Raw genomic sequence first — 17652 nt, forward strand, 5'->3', positions numbered from 1 at the left:
ACTGAAGCTACACGGCGGGTTAAAAGAAGTGATTTGGAAGTTTTACCCACAAGACTATAATATATTCTAACCGATCCAACAGGAATAGTTTTTTCATAACGCAAAATGAAAAAATGTAATTTTCTCTATGAGAGGAAAAAAAATTCTACCGATTTGCCTCTTGATATGCTTTACTTTGGAGGGTAGTTTCACCCCATTAAAGTGTTTCAATGGCGGATAAAAGGCGAAAAAAAAAGAAAAAAATAAACTGGTCGCTTAGTTTTTGTTCTACTATAACATATGCTACAAAAGAAATTTAATCAGAGACATCGACCTTGGATACCTTCGTTGAGTGTAAAAGTAACGCCAGGCGTGAACACAGACCTACTTATCGTCAGTCTCCTTGGTGCACAATATCCAAGTATCATATTCAAGTGTCCATAGATACTTCGTCTCTACAATCATACTTCTACCATGTTTCATGTGAAATGTTTTCATAATTTGATTCAAATTTTTGTTTGGTTGTTATTCGAAATATTTAATTCTTAACTATTAATAATAGAAATATTCAACACCCAATATTACTTTCGTATTCCAATATTTCAGTTATACATGATCACCAAGCACATGCACTTGGCAGCTCTGAATTCAGAATCGTCTCTTAAGTGATAGACTAATCAATATAATGATGACACGTGCGCCAAGCACCGACATTTCCAGCCTCACGCGCCTCGATTATTATTCCTGAATATATCAAAAACTTATATATCAATCATGAAAAATTTATAAAAATTCCACTCAATCCTGATACCGATACGTTATTATAATACCAAATCACTAGCCACAGCTTTTCGGGTTTACATTTCTTCGATGGTTACCAAACGCTTCTCTGTTAAGTGGATAGCGTCCGGGATTCCGAAACAAAGGAGCCATAGAATAAAAGGTTTGAGTCTTCTACCATTTTTCTGAGTATTCATTAATCTTATCTGGAAGACAGTAAAGTAATATTATAAACGCATTACACCAAAGCTTATTAAAAAATATTACAAAATCATCGAAAATGGTAATCTTCTATGTGAAAGTAATGATGTTTTTATTATGTTACAACACCTGATTAGAACACTCGTAGAAACATGAAAGTATTACTCGTGTGACTGTAATATTCCTATAAAGTTGGATGGGGATAAAAATCCCGAAAGATCAACAAGTCGATTGGTCAAAAATCCGAGACTTTCCAGATACTAATTTTAAAATAACGAATGATCAGTGTGCCGAAATTGGAATTTTCGATAAATCATCCAGTAGAATAACTATTTTCCCGAAAGTTCATTTAACCAAACGGTCTTTTACCCGAAAAAGTATTATCAGAACAGTCGGCATTCCAAATGAGCAAAGCACAGAATGTGAAGCTATAGAAACATGAAAGTTCCAAAATTAAAAATTGAGTACGGCTAATACTTTGAACAGCCAAAAAAAAAAAATAATAATTCACCGAAAATCGAAATTCAGAAGGAGCGAAATCTTGAACCACAAAATGCAGGACCAGATTCCCGGAATGACGTCGTTATTGAATATCCTGAGAATTCGGAATTTTCATAATTCGTCAACTTATGGCTATTTTTATCAAGATTAAATCATTGTATTAGACCATCGTCTGTGCCATAAAAGGAATAAAGTACGCAAAGGAATAAGCAACATATTTTTAGTTACATTCAGACAGTACATCTTTTTTCCCGTACGTTAAATATATTGAAGATATTATTCCATAAAATCATGTTCCACATTCACGTATGCGTTCTCGTGTCACTTTACAAGCATGAGGCCATCTGTAGCTGTATCTGGTAACGTTGAAAAGACGATGTGTTTCCAATGCCTTGAAACCTTTCGGTATTTTGTTCACTCTGCATCATTGCTAGTGGATTTCATGATTTTGACCTTTGGAGTCTTTGGTCAATTGTTATTGATAAATTCGTTCTTCGAAAAAGGCACGAATCTGAGATTTGAAAAGTCGATTTTTGAACTTTTTTGTATTTTCGCAATTCAATATTTTGCCCTCCTTGATCTTATCCATTTTCAAAAAACATACATTTATACACTTTTGCGTTCCAAATTTTCATTTTTCTGCAAGACAACTTTCCATGTTTGTAGTCCTTCTACGTTTTCAACTGTCGGTAATTTGACTTTCGGGACTTCGTCCCGTCGAAGTTTTGGTCTTTTACATTTTTATAACCCACTCATAAATCTTTGTTCATACGAATGGGCTGTATGGGAAAGTGTAACTAACCAGCATGACAATGGATGAATGTGTGTCAGCATGGTGTTATCGAACGATATTACATCCTAAGTGATATAATACACTGTAAGAAACTCTGGCTAGGTTCCAAGAAGTTTAACCGAAATGGTAGAACGGTTCAACCGGTTGACGGTTGAATCGGTCAATGACTGAATTCTATGAGAATCGATCAAACGGTTAACCAGGTAACTTTCAACCATCATAAACAGTCAACCGATCTGAACCAGTCAACCAGTCGAACAATTAGCTAATCAATTCAATCAACTGTCTTGGCCGGTTACGCCGATTGAATTGTATAACCTCACCTGGTACTATAATTTTCCACAGAGCTGCCGTTTGAGATTGGAAGTATTCGATCATTGAAGAACTCTTGTGATTCAAATGAGGTTTTTAAGCTTTTCCAAGGACACTTATACGCAAACAATTACCAGATATTCAACTCGTGATCAGCAATAAAGTAGGACACTTATATTACCGTCATGATCATTGCTTACAACAAATACTGATGTACGGTTTAAATAGTGAATGTACGCACCGTTACGTCCTTGAATATCTTCAACTCGGCCGTTGACAGTATTTAAAACTTTTCACTGCACGTTATAATAACTGTTCTCACGTTCTGATACCAACACGAGACAAAATCAATATAAACGTATTCAGTATTTCCGTAAATTATAGTCGTCCAATTAGTCTGTTGCATTTGAAAATGGTAACATCGTTGTTCATAAGAGCACCGACAATGACAGTAATAACCATAATAACAATTATCATGCAATCATTAGCAAAATAACAACACAGAAATTTTTCGCCTATAGCGAAACAACTGAAACTGTGACACGTTTTTAGTGAATGAGTACACTGGACGATTTGTTTTTTTACCAACGGGTTTAAACCCACTATTGGATTTTTGCAAATCCTGTCGAGTTGTCCCTACGCGACACAGAAACCGCCGACAGAGCTACGTAACGCACGAAGCCCAACTGAACATCGAGAGTCCTGGCCGCGCCTTCGACTATATGAGGGATGAGCGCAGGCGCCTGGTTACGAGGATATCTCGCTGCACTCCAAGATCGTCTTCGACGGTAAGAATCAGCAGGAGGATGCGCTGTTCTGATGCTACTACACTAATGCTACAGCTGCACCCCTACAAGCCATACGCTGTATTCGTATCGTCCAATAGTACCTCTGGTGAAAAAACCTCGTACCAGGCATACTGAAGCTGTAAGCACTTAAAATAATCGCTTTTTTTATGGAAAAAGCCATGACAATAGCTAGCCACGAAATTCCTTTACGGCAAAAAATATCTATGCCTCCAAAAACCCTCTTGGTTAAAAAAAAAACGTATCTGAATAAAGATCAGAAAAATAGTTTTCTTGCAGATGAAAAATTTTTGTATATAAAAATCCCGTATCACGAAGTTCGTTTACACTAATCTCTGAAACCGCTCAATCGATTTTAATGAAATTTCTTAAATGTCTATTGCTTGGTCTAACTTGAGAGATAGGATAGTTTTGATCTCAATAAATGACCCTCAATATTTTTTACTGCAAATTCATTTTTTACTGTATTGCGTCATGCTGTAAATGTCTTTTGAGAAGGCACAAAATTTAAGTTAGAGCAGTCCATGGCCGTGTTACTCGAAAAGGGCCCTTATGAGAGACATTTCACACAAACTGAGTTTGCAGGTTACATTTATTTCTTAATCAACTTGTAACATATTCGAACATCATATCGTAGGTGATTCTCTTACGTGACGTACTCTAGGCCGAGAACGGAAAATCCCCTTTTAAAAGAGTTTAGGCTTTCCAATTTATACGGAAGTGAAGTAAATTTCAATCTCAAATTGAAAAATTTGTGTTCATCTTTAATTAATCTAGATGAATTCGGGCCATGTGGGTGGATCTGCGTGACTGGCAGTGAGTGGATGTGAAACAAATTGTAAAGTGATGTCTTATTTTGGTGATGAAACACCGCTTTTCAACTGCGTGGCACTATTAAGGAGAGAACACGCTTTATCAACATCAGAAAATCACAAAACTTGTTTTCCTAAAATGAATTAACATGGTGAGAAAGCGGGATTTTATTTTCCGAATGAAATTCCAAGTATTTTATTTTTAATTGTAACTATGCGTTACAAGTGTTCGTGTCGAGGGTAGGGCATTCCATCTTCTATTTTGCGTTTTACTCGGATCTATCATGCTTTGTACCACTATACTAGGCAGGGCAAATATTCATCAACAGCCATCAGAAGTACAGATTATAAGTTTCGAGGCGTCAAAATCATACAGTTTTTGCTTTTTGAATTTTAATCACGTTTTTCTCAGGATTGCATTTTTCTGAATTATTTGCAGGATTTGTCAAATCTGCACGAAAGATTTTGATGGAACTTGACACACAGCTTTCTCAAACTACCAGTTTATCGATAAACTAAAAGGGCCCTGAAATTTGACTGGGAACCAGCATTTGCAGAACTAAACGGTAAAATACACTATAAAAACGAGCAATGTGAAATTAAACCGGTGTTAGTGGTTAAAAAATGTGGCGTTTTCGGCCACATCATTTTGATATCATAATTGATCACGTACCCTGTAAGCCGCTATTGAGCAATATTCCATCGAAAATTGTCTGAGTTTGACACTAAGCGCAGTGTTTTCAACAGATTACACAATCCTTTGGCGAAACAACGCCACACCCGATGTACTTTTCGGGAGACATTAGTCTAGTGTCGAGGTTTGTTAAATCCAGTGTAGATACCGACCATCAACACCGGCTAAATGCTGTAATTGATGTTAATCAGACCTGGAACTATTGAGTTTGATTGAGTTTGTCATACTCTTATCGAATATAATATAGAGTTATAATTTTTATTTTGGAAATTGATCAAAATTGGCGAAGACCCTTTACGCATAAAATCGATATATATATATAAAACTACGAAAACGCACAAGTTATCTGTTTCAAAAGGGAAGAGCGAGGTACAATGACGGAGGTCAAACTGTTGAATAAGGACAACCACGAGGCACAATTCTACTGGGCATATTACTGATAAGTTTTATTTTTACATCTATATTTATTTTACTATATATCTTTTATTTTTACATCTATATTGATTTTACTCTATATCTTTTATTTTTACACCATTTACACAAGAAAAAAAACGTTGCTAATTGAGACTTGATTCCCTTAGTATTTATTATTTCTTTTTTTTTTATTATTAATAAATGAAATCGAAGTGACTAGAAAAATCCGTTACAACTTTGAAACTGTCTAATGTTTTGCTAGAAGATTAACTGGAATTTCTTACCCGGAAATTCTAATCCATAAATTTAAAAAATTTGTAGTGTGATTCAGTAAGAGATAAGCTGATTGGGGCTACTGATATGCGCCAACCTCTGAAATTTCCATTTTTCGTGCTCGAAGAATACTATTTATTATCTGATTTCAAATTTTTAGATTCCAACGACAAACTTATTGTCAACGAATCAAAAAACCCTTCAGCACCAAATTCAATTAAATCTCGAATATTTTGAGATTCTTCACCCAGCATATTGCATTCGCCAATTTGAATTCGGCAATGCTGACCTCAGAACCCAAACAATTTTCGTGTACCAATTTTCGGGTACCAATTCGGATCCACCGTTCTGAATTTTGTGCATTCGTAATCAGGTTCGTGAACAATGACAAAAGCCCTTAGTATAGTATCAATTATCATTTAACCCTTAGCGCTCCGTTGGCCCCGCTACGGAGCCGTCCGTCATTTGTTCCGTAACTCCGTAGGCTCCGCTGCAGAGCCCAATTTTTTTAGCACGATTAGGCTTAAGATGTTAGAGAATCATCAGCGTTGGCAATTGTTATCTGTAGTTAAAAAGTGATCAGTCTCGCTATTGTTACGATTATAACATTATTTGACTCATTTAATGGTTAACAACATGGATAATAATAACTATTGTGATGGGAATGTAGAGTTGAGTGATAGTGAAGATGCGTTTGATTTTTCATTATCAGAAGATATTGTGGAAGACTATGTCGATGATAATTCTGACTCTTCAAGTTGTGGTTCCGAAATTATACAACCAAAGAGACGACGAATGGTCGTTATTGAAAGTGACAGTGAAGAGTCGTCGGAAGACTTAGATGAATGGCGCGATGTCACAGAAGAATTAGATATTCCGGATAGAATACATTTAAGTGTATCGCCAAAGGTCAGTGGACCACAAATTCCTACAAATATTGTACAGCCGGCACAATATTTCAAATTATTTTTCACCAACGAACTGGTAAATGAAATTATAAAAGAAACCAATAATTACGCAGAAAATTTTATAAAGAATAAAGAAATATCTAGTCATTCTATTTGGAAAACGTGGCGTGCGGTGGAAGAGGGTGAGTTTTGGGCTTTTATTGGAGTTATTATCAATATGGGTATGATACCCTTGGCGAATATGCAGGATTATTGGTCAATCAAGGAGAATAGTCACATCCCTTACTTTTGTAAAATATTTACAAGAAAGAGATTTATGCAGATATTCTGGATGCTGCATTTAAAAACACCGGATCCTGCGAAAAATGACATTAGAACACGCATTCAACAAGCATCTAATGTTTTGGAATATATGAACTCAAGATTTTCAGACTATTTCATACCTGGAGAAAACATATGCGTTGACGAATCTGTAGTTAAATTCAAAGGAAAGATAAGCTTCATCACATACCATCCCAATAAGCCTATCAAGTGGGGCATTCGAATATACGTTCTAGCAGATTCCGAAACTGGATATGTGTACAGCATTCTTCCGTATTATGGAAGCATCACTTCTGAGAATCTTTCAAGGCCAGATTCACTGGCCAGCACCAGAATTACCCTGCATCTGTACCAATAATTATCAGATCGAGTACCTACCGCAGAATGATATCATATGCATACCGACAGGTATTACACTAGTATACCCTTATCTCAAGAATTAAGAAAAATGAAATGCCACTTGACCGGTACCATACAAATAAACAGAGAAGGTGTTCCAACAAGTTTGAATAAACCAAAATTAAAAGAAAAAAAAACTGTCGCATACAAACAAGGCAATACAATGCTCTTAGCTTGGAGGGATAAGAGAATAGTAACGTTATTGAGTAACTGGCATAATGCTGGAATGATAACCACTAATATATTTATTCGAGGTGGTACAAACGAAGTGATTGAAAAGCCAAGTGTAGTTGTCGGGTACACAAAGTCCATGGGTGGTGTTGATCGGGCTGATCAATACGCCTCCAGTTATTGCTTTTTGAGGATCTCACTTAAGTGGTGGCGAAAACTATTCTTTTAGGCAATGGAGATGTCAATAATTAATTCATACATCTTGTATAAAACTGTACAGCATAGTAAAAATGAGAAAGCATTGACGCATTCAAAGTACAGGAAAATTGTAGTCGATCAACTCGTAGGAGGTTTTCGTCAGAAGAGAACAAGAGTTTCTACATCAACTTCTGAAATAAGACTAAATGGAAAACTGCACATAATGAGGAAAGGTCCAAAGAGGGACTGTGTTGTGTGCTCTACAAGGAAACAAAGGGATGGCAGACGTCAAACAAGTGAATACTGTAACACTTGCCCAAGTAAACCCAAAGTGCACATGGGAGATTGTTTCCAAAGATATCACACCATGGTGAATTACAAAATTTAAAATTTACTTTTCATTTATAAGAAGAAGGTGCACATGTAAAATAAATGAAATCAAAAACATTCACAAGCACGTGTATTTCTTCTCACTTAAATTAGGACTCTTTCTTTACACTCGTTCTACTGCGAAAATGCGCCAGAGTTGCTGGTAGGCAGTGGTACAAAAACGTGCGGAGCACTAAGGGTTAATTCCGCTCATCTGTTCTCAAGATGCCATTTTTATTTCATTTTTTGGAATTTTGCTACTCAAATGATTCGATAACTACGGAACCGATCAAGGAAAAAATCAAATCAGTTCTAAATTTGGGAAAGCCATATCTGTCGAAATTAAATTTCTTCAAAAACCGGTCAACCACTTTTTTCCGCGTGATCACTTTACAATCCAAGGAAAAACATCTGAAATGTAAAAAATTCGGCCAAGTCAACAAAACCATATTGCAATAAACAGACAAGAACAACTTAATTTTTGGCAGTTTCTGTCGTGAAATTAGGAAAAACCCCAAGCCCTAGGACCGCTCAGCAAGTAGGTATATGTCGTGAAATCAAACGTCGCTATTTTATATAATGATATCGAAACATAATTCCAAGAGCTACATATTTGGCGGTCACGTTTACTTACGTATATGAAGTTGACACGCCAATCGTCAAGAATGTGAATTCGGACTATTGCATAATTTTCCGTAAATAAGCCGTAAATTAGTCGTGAAACTTTTTTTTATCGCACTTTATTCAAAAAAAGGGGGGTGGCGTGTTAACTTTTCAGAAATTTAGCGCGCCATATACCAAAAAAGCACAAAGCGAGCATCATGCGTAATTCTAATTTGGCTGATAATTGCCGTATACAAGCCGCAAATAAGTCGTGAAACTTTTTCTTTGGTCACGCTTGTTTATAATAAAAAAACAGAAAAAAAAGTTATCGCACCCCCAGACAGGTAATAATTGAGCTCATATTTTGCTTTTTTTCTGCCGTAAGCGGAACCTGACTTCAAGAGTTGTTGAAAAATTGAGAAAAATATATATATATATATATATCTTATGCTGCTTTTTCATAAATGTTAATTTATTATCATGTATCGAACCAAATTGATAGCACCGAAAACGTAATACCTCCCAAATAAATGGTTCCAATGTTATTGAACATGATCCAGAATCTGCCGAATATCAAGTAATATTTAGTCGTGCATCTGCTGCATACATATATCCAATAAACGACTGGTGGTATATTCGACGTTGAGATAAAGTATGAACCGTAAGAGTTGGTATATAATAATATGTGTACGTTAAAAATGCGTTGAAAAATTCTTCCCAAATCACTCACAAAGAGAAGCAAGTTTACTGTTGCTGCGGTATACGCGTATAGCACGAACGTGTAATAATGGACATGGGACTTCGACTTACAAACCATAGGCAATATACGTTTAAAGCCCATTGAGCATACTACCCAATAAAATACGAAACGTTGAGAACGGTACAAACCCCATGAGTCACAGGTAAGTTCGTTTAGAATAGCCGCCATAGAAACGTTATTTTATCCGTATTTACAACGGTTTTTATCATTTCAACGTTTTTTCAACATACATTTGAGATCGTTTAGTCAACGAAATACGTATACCTTGACAAACCGGCACGATACTTTCCGTCAAATATCCTAGCTGTACCCACTAGATTAGTCAGCTCTAGTGTCAACGTTATATATGCGTAAAGCACAAGCGTGTGATAATGCTAATTGGAATTCAAATTATAAACCGTAGTGACGTACGTTGAAAATTCGTTAAGTATATTCTCTTTCGATTTATCGTTCTTGAAACAACCTTGTTTTTGGTGTTTTTTCAACATTTATCATACGTAGAATAAGAAGCTGCCGCAATCTAATACCCATAATAAATCTGAATAGTAAGAGTCGTGTGGATACGCACAGTAGTATAACTTACAATTTCGTTATTACGACAATGTTTTAGGAAAATCCATTGCATTCATACGAAAGTTTTTTTTTGGTAGCAATGTATTGCAAATTAGGTAAATCGTGAAAGTTTTAATGAAAGTCATCATACATGCTGTAATGAAAATTGTGAACTCCGGGTTGTGAAATACTACGACTACATCTGGTGAGACGTTCTAGAAGATTATGAAATTATGAGATAACTGTGTCTGTGGAGGGCATAACTTGAATGTGATTTTCAAGTAACATAAAGATAGCACCACGCGTTTACACGAATCTAAGCAAAAACATCTTAAATGTCAAAAAATCCGCCAAGTTACCCAAACCACAATAAAAATTCAAGAACAACTCAGATGTGGCCAGTCTCTGGCCACATGTCTATACTTATAACTTTCATCCGTTCTTGTGAAATAAATGTAAATATTATGAATTTCATTTGTAGAAAAATATAATTTTGTGTAATACATAGTTTTACTCCTCGAAATAATCCATAAAATCATCCTCATGGGTGCTTGGGCAGGGTTGACGATGAGGGATATTTCTCAGAGGATTGGTGTGTAGCATCACATTAAAATAAAATTCTAGCTTCTTCTACCCCTTTTTTCTATGTCCATCATTTTAATAAGTGAAAACTTTTCTTGGGCTACAGATTTATCAAGTATATATGTCATGCCGTCCCACTTTCTCCGAGACCTTGGATACGTCACAGACTCGGAAAATGGTTGGTCGACTGATGAATGGACTGAAGATGAGGAGGAGGTTGAGGGGGTTGCAGAGGTTGGGGACGAAATAACCATCGGATTTTCTGAAGCAACGTCAGAGTTCTCGCTGGAGGAACTTCGGGGACTCGTTGAAGATGCGCGGGAGGTTCGAGCGCGGCCAAACAGCCGATATTACATTAATTATTATAATCGAACGCCTATACAAATTATTATAGAAAAATGGGAAAATGAGACTGTCACCATAATGATAGATATAGAAAATGATGCTGATGATAAAGATGATGATGATGATGATGATAGTGATCATGATAATAAGGATGATTTTATGGATTATTTCGAGGAGTAAAACTATGTATTACACAAAATTATATTTTTCCACAAATGAAGTTCATAATATTTACATTTATTTCACAAGAACGGATGAAATTTATAAAGATATATGTATAATTGTAATAAATTCTATAATAATCTCATTAAATACCGAATCGATCCTTGTCCCGCGTGTTTCCAAATATTGTCCGATGGGAAGTATTCGTGGTATCTGTTGCAACAGCTGCATCCGACATTTATGATAAAATTTTGTTACACCCTTACATTGAACATATTACTCTAAAAAGATTTCAATTCAGATTTACGGAGAAAATCGAACAGTGAATTTGAAAAAAACTTTTATAAATTAATGAACAACGCAGTTTTCGGTAAAACAATCGAAGATGTTAGTGAGATCGGCGTTAACAACAAACGGGGCAGTGCCTTTGTTATTAAAATTTTTCACCTTTAAATTTAAATCTTCAGATCTTGGAAATTGTATGCACACTTTATTCGGCATAATACAATCCTGCCGGTGGTGGTCGTAGGCGTGTTTTACAGCAAAGTGGCATAGACATCTATCGCATAATTTCAACAGCTGCATCCGACATTTATGATCAAATTTTGTTACATCCTTATATTGAACATATTACTCTAAAAAGATTTCAATACTGATTTACGGAAAAAAATCGAACAGTGAATTTGAAAAAAACTTTTATAAATTAATGAACAACGCAGTTTTCTGAAAGATCTTTGATCCATGCAATGTGGAATCTTGGCATGAATTCACGGTTTCTCCCGGAGTTTGCTCGCAATTGTGGTCGACCAGGTCCGAGACTGCACATGCCCATCCCTCCCCTATCAGTGAAAAAAAATGAACACGTTGGAAATACCCAGCGGGAGAATCGGCTGGCGAAAAGCGGCTTCGAGCGGCAAAAAGATGAATTCTGATCCCTAGACTCTTGACCGGGTGATTTATGTTTATGGGATCTGACGAAAAGAATAATAATCTAAATAATTTCATTGAATACTGCATTCTAATTATATGTATCAGCGAGGATGTAATTGTTGTAAATTCTATTGGTATTCTCAAACATATTGCCTACATTTTTTAGGCAGACTATTGCATTCCAAACAGTCTTTAACTAGAGGGTTTGGACCATCCACTATATCGCCATCGGGTCCGGGTATATAATGCAGGGTACATCCGCGGTAACTGTAGATGCTGACATCCATTTTCATATTCTCAGGCAGCTTATCCCACGCATCATTGATGGAATTTGATGCGAACGTGTAGACGAATTCTTTCGGCAAAAAAGCGATATCCTCAGACCTCATTGCTCTCAAACCAGCCAATTCCTTGCACAGGTGGAGTGATTTCTCGAGAGAGGCGGTACACTCCTTCAAATGCCAACTTCTCAGCCGCTGCACGTTCTCAAAGGCACAGTTGTATCCCGGGATGTATTCAGGGTTGTCATCATACCAAATCGTTCCTTTTTCCGCGTATTTATAAATATCGTCCGATGGGAAGTATCCGTGGTTTAGGTCCTGCAAGGGTGCCACTTCCATATATTTCAATCTTTCCATTGTAGGGGGTTCGATGTGCAAATCTTCCATATTGAGAACCGGCGTAGTGCCACCGAGGATCTCCGTCAACCATGCTTTCTTCTCCGCTCCTTTGACGTATACGTAACACGCATTTCTCACAATTTTTCTCAGAATCTTCGGTACTTCACCGTGAGATTTGTTGCCGGCATTCCATGGTATTCCGTGATGATCGCGCGTTAACCAGGCGTTAGTAGCTCTATATTCGATTGGTAGGCTGGTCAAATCACCGGGTGGTTCAATGAGGATGTGCTCCAAACCTGAACCGTTTATGTAGATGGCTGCGACTTCTTCGGGCACAAGCTGGTTGCCTTGACCGATGAAACATTGCACGTCCAGCATCATCTCCATGTTACAGAGGGATGCCGAGCTCGATTTTTCTCAAATATCTGTAGAAGACTGACTATTCGTTCCCCCGCATACCAGCTGTTATCCCCTCGAATTTGATGGAAGTGGAGGGGATACGATGTAAATTATCTGTGACACCTAACTGCACGAAAATTCAAACTTGTTGAACTCTCCCCCGAAGTATTTCAACTGTAGACGATTTGCCCCAGCCATATCACTCATTTCGGTCAGCTGATTCGCATCAATTCAATCTTCTTGCAGAACTTCCTTGATTCTTGGTGGTAGAAAGACGTTGTATTCCCCCTCAATCTCGGCCAGAACACGTACCCCGAATTTGGTTTTCACCAGTCGTAATCCGGTGACGTTATACACCTCTCCAATTTCGAGTTCCGTCATCTTCTTGGTCGGCAGATTTTCCAGGCGGCTGGCGTGGTTGATTTTGCCGAAATCCATAGCGTTTTCGATGAGAGTTTCTTTTTTCACAAGTACGAACAGTTCACGACGAGAAGACGATGAGAACAGAGTGACTATCGAAATGAATCGGTATTTTATATACCATCCATCCCCAGCACGATTCTCCCATCAAACAAGACTCGACCTGCATATCGTGGGGAAAATTTTTATGCACCGCCCCCGCTCTCCATCGTCCCGTAACCGACATCTGGCATTATTTAATAATTTTTGAAGAATCTTTAATGTGTGACAGATTTATTTCAACAGCTGCATCCGGCATTTATGATAAGATTCAGTATGTACAAATTTATTTACATTACCATCCACTGCATTCATTATCAGCATGAGCTGAAAGGCTGCATTTCCAGGAATTTTTCTCAAGTGGTCTAGCGTTATCTAACTTAGAGCTTCCCGCCGTCGAACAAGACCCGACAGGATTTTACCGTCGCCCCCCCCCCCCCCCCCCCCCGGCCACCGCCGGGGATTCACCGCGCGCCCTTCGCGGGCCTCCCCCCCACTTCCCGCGGACACCTCGCGCACCCTTCGCCCCCCCCCCCCCCCCCCCCCCAGCCGCTGCAGCCGGCCCGTAGGAATAGGGGGAACCGCCCCTCGAAACGCCGCCATTGTGTTCCAGAACTCTTCTATATTATCTACTTACCATACGAAATAGTTCAGTTCACGCATAACCCCGGGATTTACTTTGAAATGATAGCGACTCTACAGATCTACAAGGATGAGTGGAGCCTGGTGGTCGACATGGATTTGGATAGTATCTTTCAACGCGATAGAAGTATCAGGTCACACTGAGGGAAAATGAGTAGGATATGTAGCAGGCAAGAAAATACGGAATCAACGCTATGCGAGTCTCTCGATAGAGACGTAAGCGGCATGTTAAACAAAGTCGAAAAAAACCTAGATGTATCACATGACGTAGTAGGCGCTGAAAAACGGAAACGACGAGGTTTAGTTAACGCTTTAGGGTCGCTCGCCAAATCTTTATTCGGCCCCATGGACGCGGAGGACGCAGCCCGAATCGACGAGGAAATAGAAGCTCTTCGTAACGACCAGACAAACCTGAAGTTAGTTGTGCAGAAGCAGATACAGATCATCTCCTCCACCTTAGAAGTCTTTAACGGCTCCATGAGCAACATTGAGAGCAACGAAAAGGCCCTCAGGGAGGCGACGAGACAATGAGAAACGAGCCTAAGCCTAAGTCATAAAAATACCGCTAGTTGGAAACGAGGAGTACAGCGTCAATAAAATACACCCCCTTCCGGTACGTGCGTGGAACAATACGTCTTATTATTTGGAAATCACAGAGGAACTCGCCGTAGTAGATCACGAGTATCAAAATTATGTGCGGATGCGCCAATCCGATCTAGAAAGCTGCAAGCACTTGGGAGTACACTATTTGTGCGACCATCGACACCCGACAAACGTGATTCGCGACCAGGTCCCTTGTGAAATTTCGATATTTGCGAAAACTGACGTTCAACTCGGAGAGTGCCCGAAAAGAGCAATAGAACTAGGCATTTGTTGCACCGAAACCCGAGACTATCGCGATTACTTGTAACAAAAATCCCGTCTGACGCGAAACGTTAGTAGGATCTGGCACGATAACTTTCAACGGGAAGTGTGTTGTAACTGCAAAAAATTTCCGACGGAGACTCTGCGACGTTATCAACAGACGCAAGAATTCAGCTTCTTACCTACATTTAACCTGAGTCTACACGAAGACGATCTCAAAGCGATCCCTCTTGCGAAAAATATAAGCGGCAAAATCGTATTAAATGGAGTACTTCGCGGGGCGGAGATGAACTCTTTAGGCTCTAGTTCAAATAATTTACGCAATAAGTTGTACAGCGATCAAGCTAACTATGCAGCGCATTGGACACATGCCTCAATTACGTACTTGATAAGTAGTTTCATAGTAATTGTATTCCTAGGGTACATAGCATATCATCAAACGAAGAAGTAATGCAGTTAAAGACCAGACGGGCGTTGTGGAACCACCACGTCCACGAGAACGCAAACTGCCTTTTGGTGGAGCTTGTCTCAAAAGAAACTCACAAATCACGGGTACTATGTAAAATAAAGTAAAATAAAATAAATTAAAGCAAAACAGAAAAACCCTAAAGTAAGCTTAAGTAGAATGGTAATAATAGAATAGAGCAATAACGAGGGGTAGCAATAGGAATATAACACAATTGTAAGCCGAGCAGACCTACCTCAATAAAGTATAACACAGTTACGGTAGTCGGCAAGCATGAAAACACGCAGACAGCAGCAATATGATAAAGAAAAAAAAAAAAAAAAACATGTGTAAGCGAAATCCAACGTAATTTAACGTAGCCAGAAAATAATAGTCCGGAGGCCTATTCTCCTGTAGAGGGAGGGATGTTGTAACCCAAAAGTAGTATGACTCGTCAAATTGCGTAAGTAGGTTAGATTGTTGCAGTCAAGACGGCTGAGCGATGCATGACCTGGAATGTGTCGAACCGCTGAACCAATGCATCGCCCAAGCGCCTGACTCAGCATTATAGAATTAATAAATTAACTGAATAACAAAGACAAAGGACTGTTCAGATCGGGGCCGAGCCCTGAACTACGGCAAGTGCCAGGAACGTGGAAACTGATCTAATAAACACCTTTTATACTTTGTTTCACCAATTCGTGGCTAAGTGAGAGAAATTCATCTTTCTCCCCTCTGGGAACTACCCGCACTCTCCTATCCCTACAACTAAGTAGAGATACAACAGCTTCATTATGGAACACACTGGCCTGAAGGAGGTTTTTTCGGTAATTTATTCCGAAGCGTCGGCTGAAAAGGCTCTACTGGGGCATGCTTATTGAGAGGGATTCGAGGACGTTCTTTAGTTCAATTAGCTCTAGCAGACCGTGTGATATCATCTTTAACTTTCGATGAAACCGAAGTTGAGCTGTTAGATAATATTTTGAGCAAAGTCGCAGACGCAAATTTTAATCAATTAACACACGTTAACGTATTTACTCCCATTGTGGGTAAATTCGTAGCTCGTTTGGAGACTTTGAAAAATAATGATCTAATAGCCCAACTGTGGCTCCAATATTTTCAATTGGTACTACAAACTGACATCTTGGCTACAACTAACAGCAAGTGTAAATTTTGCAATTATCAAATTTGATCTTTGTTCATTGCTTTACAAACCGAAATTCAACATCAAACAACGAAGGTAAGATGGATCCATTCAACATTCAACCAAAAAATTATCAGCTGTTTAGCTATTGTGAGTACTTGTAGCTATCTAGTGAAAAAATTCAAATTTGGTATTCGTGTGGCCTTATATATAACAATATTCGAGTAGTTATTTTCATGAAATTTTATTTCATCTGACGGTGAATCTGTACATGAGAGGCGAAGAAGATCAATTTCACAAGGTCATATTTAATGCTGCGAAGGGCAGAGACATGATAAGATGCTTAGGTGCTACGCGATGCAGGAGACGAGCAAATAGAAAATGTCAGATGATTTATTCAAAACATTCGATTACATGCGTTACTGAATCATCTTGGACTATTTATTAAAGAGAATATAATTGTTTGTGTTGGATTTCACTAAAATGCGATTTACTCAAAACTGTATTTTTAGTTACTCAAATTGCTCCTTGCGCATGAGTTCTGCTCGGATTCACTTGTCCTTCGCAGTGAAGATTCACACATATGCTATACACAAAATGAGGGATCGATATCATTATACTGTATAAGGAACATAGTTTTTTAGACCCAGATTACATGAAAAATGCTAAAGTTTCGTGGAAAAAATATGTTTCTTGTTATTATGTAGGGATGAGTAGATCAATTTGAAATTCGATCCTTAAATTTCTTTGCCTGGGTGCCCTGAACACTCTCTGCGAAGATGAAGATCAAAGGATTTTTTCTAATGCGCAAGGAGCATTTTGAAGTTGGTATGTTTTTACTACTTAACGATGCATAACTTCTGTATTTCTAAAGCAATCCTTAAGCTCAAGAGGGCATTTTCTTAGTTTTTGAGTACACTTTTACATGATCTAAAAGAAATTTCAATTATGAGAAAAGTGCCAAAGTTTTTATTTTGAGTGGGGTCTTCCCTTGAAGCAAGTTTCAATTATCGAACTAAATGCACTTTATGCAGATTAGAAGGAATGGTTTGCTGCGTTTTTGAAATACTCTCGTGCTGGTGAAGGCAGTCGAGATAATTTTCGAAAGTTATTTGATTGTTCAATATATTATTTTTGACATCTTTTGCTTTCTTCACAATCTTATTATCATCCATTCGTGTAGCATACATTTTGGAACGCAGTCCAACAAATTC

General features: G+C 38.1%; 1 protein-coding gene across 1 annotated transcript; it reads left to right on the forward strand.

Annotated features, from left to right (window-relative positions):
- The first annotated feature begins 6201 nt into the window (after positions 1 to 6201).
- On the forward strand, positions 6202 to 7593 carry LOC124406253 (piggyBac transposable element-derived protein 4-like). Its single transcript, XM_046881606.1, has 3 exons — positions 6202 to 6474; positions 6601 to 7142; positions 7203 to 7593. The coding sequence occupies exons 1-3, from the start codon at positions 6202 to 6204 to the stop codon at positions 7591 to 7593; spliced, it is 1206 nt and encodes a 401-aa protein (XP_046737562.1).
- Positions 7594 to 17652: the final 10059 nt, after the last annotated feature.

This window comes from Diprion similis, chromosome 5 (assembly GCF_021155765.1).
Source record: "Diprion similis isolate iyDipSimi1 chromosome 5, iyDipSimi1.1, whole genome shotgun sequence".
Taxonomy (NCBI): domain Eukaryota; kingdom Metazoa; phylum Arthropoda; class Insecta; order Hymenoptera; family Diprionidae; genus Diprion; species Diprion similis.

What these genes read in the sequence shown, in the direction of transcription:
- LOC124406253 (XM_046881606.1), top strand. Translation starts at nt 6,202, where the DNA reads ATGGATAATAATAACTATTGTGATGGGAATGTAGAGTTGAGTGATAGT. An exon ending in ATTTAAGTGTATCGCCAAAG is followed by an intron (nt 6,475 to 6,600) that starts GTCAGTGGACCA and finishes AATTTTATAAAG; the next exon opens with AATAAAGAAATATCTAGTCA. An exon ending in ACCAGAATTACCCTGCATCT is followed by an intron (nt 7,143 to 7,202) that starts GTACCAATAATT and finishes GCATACCGACAG; the next exon opens with GTATTACACTAGTATACCCT.